Raw genomic sequence first — 11,022 nt, forward strand, 5'->3', positions numbered from 1 at the left:
GGGGGGGGGGGGTGTATTACGGTTTGTATACAGCATGGGAGCAGCGGGTTCAGCGGGTAGTATTGGAGGTGGACTCAGAGTTGGTAGTCAGATTTCTACAACAAGGGATAGGTGAATCTCATCCCCTGTCGTTCCTGGTACGGATGTGCCATGGCTTTCTTGTGAGAGACTGGATAGTCCGTGTTACGCACATGCATAGAGAGGCTAACCGCCTAGCGGATGGGTTAGCAAACTATGCATTTTCTCTACCTCTTGGTTGGCATATTTTTTCAGTTGTTCCTAATATAGTTGAATCCTTGTTTAATGACGATGTGAATGGCACTCGGTGTCGTAGACGGGTTTATGTGTAATTTTATTTCCTTCTTTTCTAATAAAGTCCGGGGGCTTTGACCCCTGTGGTTTCACCAAAAAAAAAACTAAATGTTACAAACAAAAGGAATTTGAAATTTTAATTTTTTAATAGTTAAAATCCAGTTATTAGTTAAATTTGTACATTTTTATTGGTAAAAGTTATAATCAGTTAAACCAGAACAAACCACATTTGATAAACAAACCCAAAAACTAAACCGAACCAGAACCAAAACCTAACGAGAAAGGAATATTCTCGAGAGCCGACTACACACATCCCTAATTTTACATACACTCTTTTATACTATCCTCGCCGCCGCTTTTGTATCTTTCGCTTTGCTCAAGCTCTCTCGGAAAAATCTGCTGAAGCTTCTCTCGTAAGAATCCATCTCTCAACTTCTTCTCCTTATCGCTTCTCTCATTTCGAAGTTTTATCGACGGCTCATCGTTTACTTGTTGTTTTCTTTTGGTACTAGATCTGAACTCAGAAGATCTCCGAGTTCGTATCTTCTCCGTTTGAGCAATGGCTTTGGTAAGTTTCTATTACACGCGATTCATCACTTCCTTAGCTCATTATTCGTTTGATTAGAGTCGTGTACGATTGATTTTACATATATGTATCTTGAGAATTCGATTTTTGTGTTGCATAGAGAAACTGATGTGTTGAGTTTGATTGGTGAGTTTTTTGTGGGAATCTTACTACTTTTTATTTTCAGGTCTTGCACACATACAAGGGAAACAAAGGTGCCTTTAAGGCACTCGTTGCTGCTGAGTATGCAGGTGTGAAGATCGAGGAGGCTGCAGATTTTCAGATGGGCGTCACTAACAAATCCCCTGAGTTTCTTAAGATGAACCCTATTGGAAAGGTGTGGAGTCTCTTTCGATACGTTATCTGTTTCCATTGATGTTTGCTGTGATTTCTTATCTGATAAAAGATTATGATATTACTAGGTTCCTGTGCTTGAGACTCCTGAAGGTCCCATTTTCGAGAGCAATGCCATTGCCAGATATGGTATAAGTTCTTTTTTTTTTTTTTATCCTCTGTTACATGATTCATTGCTTGAAAGTTTATTCAAGGTAATGACTATTTTGATGTTCCAATGCAGTGAGCCGTAAGAATGGTGAAAACTCTTTGAATGGATCCTCCCTCATTGAATACGTAAGCTCTTGTTTATCGTCTTGCTTTTCTTTTTATTATTTCTTACACCTTTTTGTTAATGTCTATGTGTATGGGTTGATCTTTCAGGCTCAGATTGAGCAATGGATTGATTTCTCCTCGTTGGAGATTGATGCCAACATGTTGAAGTGGTTTGCTCCAAGAATGGGCTATGCTCCTTTCTCTGCTCCTGTAAGCTTTCCTTAATTTTTGTTTTTTTGTCTCGTATATTGTGCTAAAATCTTGCTACCCCTTGCACTCTAATACTAATAGTAGACTAGTGTTTGTTCTCATCTTTATAATGGTTTTGTATGAATGAAGGCTGAGGAAGCAGCTATTTCTGCATTGAAGAGGGGACTTGAGGCTTTGAACACACATCTCGCTTCCAACACTTACCTTGTTGGACACTCTGTTACCCTTGCTGATATTGTAACCATCTGCAACTTGAACTTGGGATTTGCAACCGTGATGACCAAGAAATTTACCTCTGCGTTCCCTCACGTTGAGAGATACTTCTGGACAATGGTAAACCAGCCAAACTTCAAGAAGGTATTAGGTGATGCCAAACAGACTGATGCTGTCCCTCCAGTTCCAACTAAGAAAGCAGCTGCACAGCCTGCAAAGCCCAAGGAGGAGCCTAAGAAGGCTGCCCCTGCAGCAGAGGCACCAAAGGCTGCTGAGGAGGAAGAAGCACCAAAGCCCAAAGCCAAGAATCCTCTTGATTTGCTACCCCCGAGCCCAATGGTTCTTGATGACTGGAAGAGACTTTACTCGAACACCAAATCCAACTTCCGTGAGGTTGCTATTAAAGGTATGTTATATGTTGACTTCTCTTAAAGCTTATGGAATCAATTTGTTAAGAACAAAGCTATAAAACTGCTTTTCTTTTTTTTTTTCCAATCTACTTGAACTAGAAGGACTATATAGAAAATCGATACCTTTAACAATCTGCTGTGACATCCTTACAATACCATCCTTTACTAACTGCTATCTAAACCTCCCACAGTAGCTCTAGTCGGATTTATTCCCTCCTAAGCTAGCTATAGTAGACTTATAGCTTAGAGTTGAGCCTGAAAGTACATTCTGTTAAAAGCTAATGTTTGTATTAAATGCAGGATTCTGGGACATGTATGACCCAGAGGGGTACTCACTATGGTTCTGTGACTACAAGTACAACGATGAGAACATGGTGTCCTTTGTTACTCTCAACAAGGTTGGCGGGTTCCTTCAGCGTATGGACTTGGCTCGTAAATATGCCTTTGGAAAGATGCTTATTTGCGGGTCAGAGGGTCCCTTCAAAGTGAAGGGTTTATGGATCTTCCGTGGACCAGAGATCCCCAAGTTCATAATGGATGAGGTGTACGACATGGAGCTGTACGAGTGGACCAAGGTTGATATCTCTGATGAAGCCCAGAAAGAACGTGTTAGCCAGATGATTGAAGATGCAGAGCCTTTCGAAGGTGAGGCTCTCTTGGACGCGAAATGCTTTAAGTGAAAAGGCTCATTACTGTCCTCTCTATCTCCATAGGGGTTTTACGCTGTTACCTGTGTTTTTGATATCCTCTAGAGTCCTTACAATCTTTGAATTGTAGAGTCTGGTTTTCTTTTTTCGGGATTAAGAACTAGTTGCTTCCCAGTTTCCAATGGTATTGAGACAAAAATGCTTACTTAATACATTACAACTTCTAGATTTTATTATTAGTTTCAATTCCATAAAGATTGTGATCTCTTACAACATCATAAGCAACGTTTTAATTGAGAAAACCGTAGAATCGAACCATAATCTTAATTGGAGAGTTATCTCAATCCAAACTGTTTTAGACAAACCCAAGACCACCACTTGTGGATGCTCTGCTTCACTTATTAATAAAGAGAATAGTAGTAGTTACCATAGAAGATAAGAATCATATCTTCTTACTGACTGTGACTTTGAGACCTTCTGGATCATACTTTGTGTTGATCATTTGACCTTCAACGATCTTAAAGTCGCCAACCTTGTTGACTTTATGCTTCATACTGAGAATAACAGAGCGAACTGGTTCGATCATTTGACCTTCAACGATCTTAAAGTCGTAGTTTTGTATGATGTTCACAGCTACCATCTTCATTTGCAAGAGAGCCAAATGCTTACCCAGGCAAGTTCTTGGACCGGAATTAAATACCAGGAACTTGTATGAAGGTTCATGTCTTAGCACTCCTTCGTCTGAAATCCACCTCTCTGGTTTGAAATCTGATGCGTCTTCTCCCCATACAGATCTCATTCTTCCCAGTGCGTACATAGAAATTAGAATCATTGAATGCGCTTCAACTTTGTGTCCGCTTGGAAGCAAATCGGACTCCAATGGTGACTTGTGATTAAAGGGAAGTGGTGGGTAGAGTCTCATAGTTTCGGACAAGGCAGCATGTAGGTATACGAGCTTCTCTAGATCTTCTGGATCATACTTTGTGTTGATCTCATGTTTGATCTTGGCCATAACTTGGGGATGCATAGAAAGAAGCCAGAAGAACCAAGTGAGTAGAGATGAGCTTGTGGTGTCTCTTCCTGCTATTAACAGACTAAAAACAACATCTCTTATAAACTTATCACTACTCGGTTTCAAGTACTTATATTTGGTAGTGTCCACGTTTATATAATATGTTAACACGTCCACTGATGTCTCTCTTTTCCCACGANTAATAAAGAGAATAGTAGTAGTTACCATAGAAGATAAGAATCATATCTTCTTACTGACTGTGACTTTGAGACCTTCTGGATCATACTTTGTGTTGATCATTTGACCTTCAACGATCTTAAAGTCGCCAACCTTGTTGACTTTATGCTTCATACTGAGAATAACAGAGCGAACTGGTTCGATCATTTGACCTTCAACGATCTTAAAGTCGTAGTTTTGTATGATGTTCACAGCTACCATCTTCATTTGCAAGAGAGCCAAATGCTTACCCAGGCAAGTTCTTGGACCGGAATTAAATACCAGGAACTTGTATGAAGGTTCATGTCTTAGCACTCCTTCGTCTGAAATCCACCTCTCTGGTTTGAAATCTGATGCGTCTTCTCCCCATACAGATCTCATTCTTCCCAGTGCGTACATAGAAATTAGAATCATTGAATGCGCTTCAACTTTGTGTCCGCTTGGAAGCAAATCGGACTCCAATGGTGACTTGTGATTAAAGGGAAGTGGTGGGTAGAGTCTCATAGTTTCGGACAAGGCAGCATGTAGGTATACGAGCTTCTCTAGATCTTCTGGATCATACTTTGTGTTGATCTCATGTTTGATCTTGGCCATAACTTGGGGATGCATAGAAAGAAGCCAGAAGAACCAAGTGAGTAGAGATGAGCTTGTGGTGTCTCTTCCTGCTATTAACAGACTAAAAACAACATCTCTTATAAACTTATCACTACTCGGTTTCAAGTACTTATATTTGGTAGTGTCCACGTTTATATAATATGTTAACACGTCCACTGATGTCTCTCTTTTCCCACGACTTATCTCCTCTCTTCTTGAAGATATGATCTTCGCAAGCATTTCATCGACAGTGAGCATCGAAACTCTCAGCTTCTTCTCAAGACCAATCCCAATCCATTTTTGAAGCATCCACAAAATAACCGGTTTGAGATGTCTATAGAAGATCGCTTCTTCACCGAGATCTACAGCTTCAGCAAACTCAACTTCCGGCATTTCAGTGGATAGAGACATTGGATCATAGCCGGTCATTAAAATCGAGGAAATATCAAACATATATCTCTTAAACACATCTTGTAAGTCTAAGATTATGTTTCTTTTAACAGCTCTGTCAAGCAAAGGAATAAGACCCTTCTTCAACTTACTTATATTGCTACTCACCGCGAGCTCAAGGAAATCTTTATGGTGAAAAAGGGTGTGATTTGACTTCCTCAGATCCTCCCCCAACTTCGAATCAGCGGCTACAATTCCTTCTCCCAAAATATCAAAGATCTTCTTGAATTCAGGTCCTTTAGGGTAATTCTGAAAGTTTGAACTTAGTATGTGATGGATGTTCCTTGGATCAGCCGTGAGTAACAAGTCTGTTCCAGTAAACCAGGCTCCTTTGAAAACAAAATTCAGATCGCTGGCCTCAAGAGCCTCAACCATCCAATCATATATTCGATGGATTTCGACAACCAAACCTGGAATCATCCCGAGGAAAGGCCAGTTCTTGAACAAAGGGCTTTTGTGAGATTTGTTGTCGAGGAAGAAACATTGGAATACAAAGAAAAAAAGGAATGCTATGATGCAGACTTCAAGTAAGTTTAAGATCATCATTCTAAAACAAAGGATTTCTTGAACAAAGTATCTTTATTAACTTGGTTTGATATATATAACCTTTTATAATTAAAGGGTATTTGATTGACAAAGGACACCATGTAGCTTAGTAATTTGTGTTAATGTGACAACTAATGATTAAACTGAATGCATTAACGTTGTGGTAGGAGCCCGAACCAAATTTGGGGTTTTAATAGAGACTCAAAGCCAAACTCAATTAATTTGTTGTCTTGTATTGACTGCTGGGTTAACTGTGGCACGTGCTATGTACCATAATTTAAAAATCAACTAGAAAATGACCTTCACGTTTTCTTTATGCTAGCTAGCTTTCTAAATTTTGTTATTTTCATATTTTCATATTTTCATATTTTCATATTTTCATATTGTTTGTTATTTGAGTTTTTATTTTGAATATTTTATATTTAAAAGGTGATCTTTTTTAGAAATTTTTACTACTAATCAATTCACTTTACTGTATTACCAATTGTATATGGTATTTAAATTGAAAAAGTTGCAAAAACAGAAGTAAATATTTAAAGAACAATACTTAGGTTCACCCCTAGGGGTGAACCTCTCCATTCACCCCCTCTTCTTTCAGCCAAATCATAATCTTCCATCTAATATTTTATTTTAAAATTAAATTTAAATTAAATTAAAAAGCAAACCAAATTAAGGAAACAAATTCTGTATACTTTTAATTAAGGAAAGTTAAATATTGGCTTGGTTTAGATTTTTAAACTTAGAATAAAATTATGTCGGTTTGGGTTTACAAATGAAGTGGTTAGGGTTTAGATTTTACAATTAAAACGAAATTATATGTCGGTTTGGGTTTACAAATGAGGTGGTTAGGGTTTAGATTTTACAATTAGAACGAAATTATATGTCGGTTTGGGTTCACAAATAAGATAGTTAGGGTTTAGATTTTACAAGTAGAACAAAATAATATGTCGGTTTGGGTTCACAAATGAGATGTTAGGGTTTAGATTTCACAATTAAAACGAAATTATATGTCGGTTTGGGTTCACAAATGAGATGATTAGGGTTTAGATTTTATAAGTAGAACGAAATTATATATCGGCTTGGGTTCACAAATGAGATGGTTAGAGTTTAGATTTTATATATGTCGGTTTGGGTTTATTAAAGTGCGGTTTAAGTTTTTTCATTTTATAATAATATATACAGATTTTATTGCCTTATTTTGTTAGGGGGTGAATGGAGAGGTTCACCCTTAGGGGTGAACCCAAGTATTGTTCTTTAAATATTTACTTCTGTTTTTGCAACTTTTTCAATTTAAATACCATATACAATTGGTAATACAGTAAAGTGAATTGATTAGTAGTAAAAATTTCTAAAAAAGATCACCTTTTAAATATAAAATATTCAAAATAAAAACTCAAATAACAAACAATATACAGTAAAATACTCCAAAATTATGCTAGTCATTTTCTTCATCCTAGCGTTTACAATGTTAAGGTAAAATTTATGTTGTATCTCATATATAAAATAAAGTTCGATATAGATTCTGATATGTTTTCGGATAATTTTTATTTTTCTCCTAGACATTGTGTTATTGACTTATTGTCTACTCTTAGTGCATCCAAAGACTTGTTTAGATAAACATGTTATAATTGGCATCAACATTGAGAAAAAAAAAAAAAAATTGGCATCAACATATAACGTTCAACACCATAACAAACACGATCTTTATCTTTTGTTTTCTTTCATAACAACACTATTCTAATTTTCTCTTTGGTGAATAGCGTCAACTATTTCTTTTTTTTTTTTTTTAGCAAACAGCGTCAACTATTTCTTTATATTTCTCTTGTGTATATATTTTTTGAAATATTTTGTGACTTAGCTTCCACAAGTACAAGCATATATTCTCCTCATATTTCTACTTCCACAAGATATAGCAGCAGCTGAACAAGAGGATTGAGGAACAAGAGTTGACGTGGTCTGTTCATTGGATGTTGGAACAGAACATTCATAATTGTTCCTTGTTGCAAATAGTGTATCTGATTTTAACGAGAAGAGGTAAATTAAACATTCATTTTTGGTCCTTGTTAATTTTTTCTTAAATTGGCAAGTAAGAACAATTTGCAGGTCTGCTAAAGCTTTGTAGTTTAGCTGTGCTTGTTTGTTTTTAGCTGCTAAATTTGAAGAGATATCCGTTTCTCTCTCAGGAACCACGGGAAGAGTCTAAGCCTCTCACATGCGTTAAGAGAAGACAAAACATCCCAGGTGCGTTTATGAGCAGCTCCACTGTCCTAAAAGCTGGAATCAGCCACAAAATTATTAACTTTCTAGTCTCTTATTTGTAATGTCCATTTCCTCTTCTAAACACACCAGTTTGAATTTCATTCGACCTATGAGTTTTGTGAATGATGTAACCTAAACACACGCCAGTTCTTACAAATGTTTTTGGGTGTAGGAAGTTGCTACTTTTGGGACTGTAAGTCGTCCTTAAGTATTGTGGTGAGACTGAGTTTTTCGATAAACTGGAGATGGTGAGTATTAATGGCTGCAAGAAAGGTAACTAACTTCTCTCAATGCGGTCTGATGTTCTTGATGTTTACTTATTTAGTTGTTGGTCAAATTATAGTGATATTGTTCTTATTACTAGAGGCTAAAGTTTTGAAAATATCTGCAGGTCAAGTTCAGTTTATTTCAGTTTCCAGTGGGTGGTATTCACAGGCAACTCAAGTGCACATGGTAGAGTTGGTGCCACTGCTGCCGTCTGCTGCTTCAATCCTTGAGTTCTTGAGTGCAGAGGTTCTTGAGTTAGCTGGAAACGCTAGCAAATATCTGAAAGTGAAGAGTATAACTCCATAACATTTGCAGTTGGTCATGAGAGGATGTGGGAATGATAAGTTTAAGACATGATTTTGTGTTTTTGTTTATGACTTGGTTTGATGGTTACATGTTCTCTTCTAGAGTTCATGTTTGTAGTTCACTTTGTATGTTTTATTAATCGAAAANTTGTGATATTGTTCTTATTACTAGAGGCTAAAGTTTTGAAAATATATGCAGGTCAAGTTCAGTTTATTTCAGTTTCCAGTGGGTGGTATTCACAGGCAATTCAAGTGCTCATGGTAGAGTTGGTGCCACCGCTGCCGTCTGCTGCTTCAATCCTCGAGTACTTGACTGCAGAGGTTCTTGAGTTAGCTGGAAACGCTAGCAAAGATCTGAAAGTGAAGAGTATAGCTTCATGGCATTTGCAGTTGGCCATCAGAGGAATGTGGGAATGATAAGTTTAGGACATGATTTTGTGTTTTGTTTATGACTTGGTTTGATGGTTACATGTTTTCTTCTATAGTTCATGTTTGTAATGTGTTCACTTTGTATGCTTTTCTTTAAATGGAAAAAATTGTAATTTATGATTTTTTTTTGTTGGCTTTAGATCTTTAGGAATCTATCAATTGATTATTGTTATAATAGGTGTACAATTTGATAGAATAAATGTAAAAAGTTTATGACAAGTAACTGTGCAGCTTGTTGTGAGTATATTAGTCACCAAAATTTTGTGGCTTTTTGTATATAGTCCCTACTAATGTCTCTGACGCAAATTGTAGCAACTGGTGGTAAATAAATGTAACAATTAGTAGCAACTTGTGACATATTAATTTGTATCTAATTTGTGCAATTTGCGACAATTTATTATAAAAAAGAATTTTGCGACGACCAAATAGTTACAAATTTTTTTTTGTCTCAAAACTGTAACAAATTTTATTTAGCTACACAAAAAGTATTATAGCTACACAATTTTTCGTAACTATACAATACAATTTTACTAGTGTTAATTGACAATAGAATGCAGAGAATATACGTGAGCTAGAGATTCAAGATGTGATTACATTTTGGGTAGGTGAATTGAGGTTTGTGTGTGAGACATTATTAATGTTGAAAGATAATAGCAACATAATTTTTTAATTAATTTAACTAATTATTATTATTATTTTTTAATTTCAAATTGTTTAATTGTATTAGTTTTACAGTGACAGCGACCAATCGCCCCATATGCTTTTAAGTGAAAAGGCTCTGTTCAATAGGGATGTATTCTGTTTGTGTTTTAAAATCTTCTGGAGTCCTTACAACATTTTCTATCTCGGGTTTAAGAACTAGTTGATTCTTTGTCTTCAAATACCTTGAGAACACTCGAGTTCTATAGTTGAAATCCTTTTGAGTAAACTCAATAAATATCATGAGCTCTTACAACACCATGAACCACGTTAATATAGAGAAAAGAAACCGTGGAACAGAATCCTTATATCTTGTGACCTTGGACGATCTTAAAGTCATAGTCTTGCGGACACTAGTTTGGTTTTTGTGTTGCTTGATCAGTACCTATATCTGAAATCTTGGGCAATGAAAACCGAGAGGAGGAAAGGATCTGGAGAGATCTCCATAGGAGGTTTGGTCACACCGAATTTGGTAGCTTGCGATGTGCCCCTGAAGAGAGTGGTACATGAGCCGAGATGGCTAGACATCGACTATCTCAACTTGGCGAGATTGTTGGCTTATGAGAGGCCAAATGATAGATTGCTCTTCAAGTTCATTCATCCAGCAGCCGGAGCTACTCAAATGATCCTGCCCAACGTCGTGAACACAAAGATCCGACTAGGGGAGAACATAGACTTCATGCCACCATTGAAGGAGCTGTACAATCCTTAGGGGGAATCCGAGGCTGAAGAGAGAGAGCCAACAGGGCAAGGACAGGGAGACAACTCGGAGGACTATGATTTTGAGGAGTATGTTTGCTCTCAAAAGCAACCAGTTGGGGTGAGAGAAGCTCACAAGAGAATCAGATGGTTGAAGAAGATGAACAAGTTCCTAGCTAGGAAAGTGAGGGACCTTACCGGCACATTGAAGGTGATGGGAGGACAGATCAGGAAGTGTCAAGACAAGGCATGTTGTGCCTCAGCTCCCACTTCAGCTTATGCACCCACATGGATGGGGAGGAGTAGACCACTAGGAGGAATCCGAGGATTGGCACCTCCAGAGCCTCACAGAGATTCATCTTATGAGCCCCAAGTAGAGGAGGGTGTCACAAGATCCGATAGACCGCAGAGAAGCCACTCAGATGCCTATCCGACGCCTCACCTGACGGGGTACACGATGTCTTACCTGATGCCTCCATCGAGCACATATTCGGGTGACCACTCGGGTCCTTTCCCTCAGATCTATCAGATGCCATATCTGATGCCGTACTCGATGCACCGTGCGAGCAGCTACACGGGT

At 37.6% G+C, this 11,022-nt stretch overlaps 3 protein-coding genes across 3 annotated transcripts; 1 reads left to right on the plus strand and 2 right to left on the minus strand.

Annotated features, from left to right (window-relative positions):
- LOC104787460 (probable elongation factor 1-gamma 2) lies at nt 615–3,199 on the plus strand. Its single transcript, XM_010513049.2, has 8 exons — nt 615–725; nt 825–880; nt 1,065–1,214; nt 1,300–1,360; nt 1,455–1,507; nt 1,595–1,696; nt 1,826–2,315; nt 2,620–3,199. The coding sequence occupies exons 2-8, from the start codon at nt 872–874 to the stop codon at nt 2,997–2,999; spliced, it is 1,245 nt and encodes a 414-aa protein (XP_010511351.1). The 5' UTR covers nt 615–725; nt 825–871; the 3' UTR covers nt 3,000–3,199.
- LOC104789505 (alkane hydroxylase MAH1-like) lies at nt 3,109–4,206 on the minus strand. The gene has a single exon (XM_010515193.2). It carries the CDS (start codon nt 4,204–4,206, stop codon nt 3,409–3,411), a length of 798 nt encoding a protein of 265 aa, XP_010513495.1. The 3' UTR covers nt 3,109–3,408.
- LOC104787458 (alkane hydroxylase MAH1-like) lies at nt 4,186–5,809 on the minus strand. The gene has a single exon (XM_019246011.1). The coding sequence runs from the start codon at nt 5,782–5,784 to the stop codon at nt 4,219–4,221; it is 1,566 nt and encodes a 521-aa protein (XP_019101556.1). The 5' UTR covers nt 5,785–5,809; the 3' UTR covers nt 4,186–4,218.

Source organism: Camelina sativa, chromosome 5, assembly GCF_000633955.1.
Source record: "Camelina sativa cultivar DH55 chromosome 5, Cs, whole genome shotgun sequence".
NCBI classification, from domain to species: domain Eukaryota; kingdom Viridiplantae; phylum Streptophyta; class Magnoliopsida; order Brassicales; family Brassicaceae; genus Camelina; species Camelina sativa.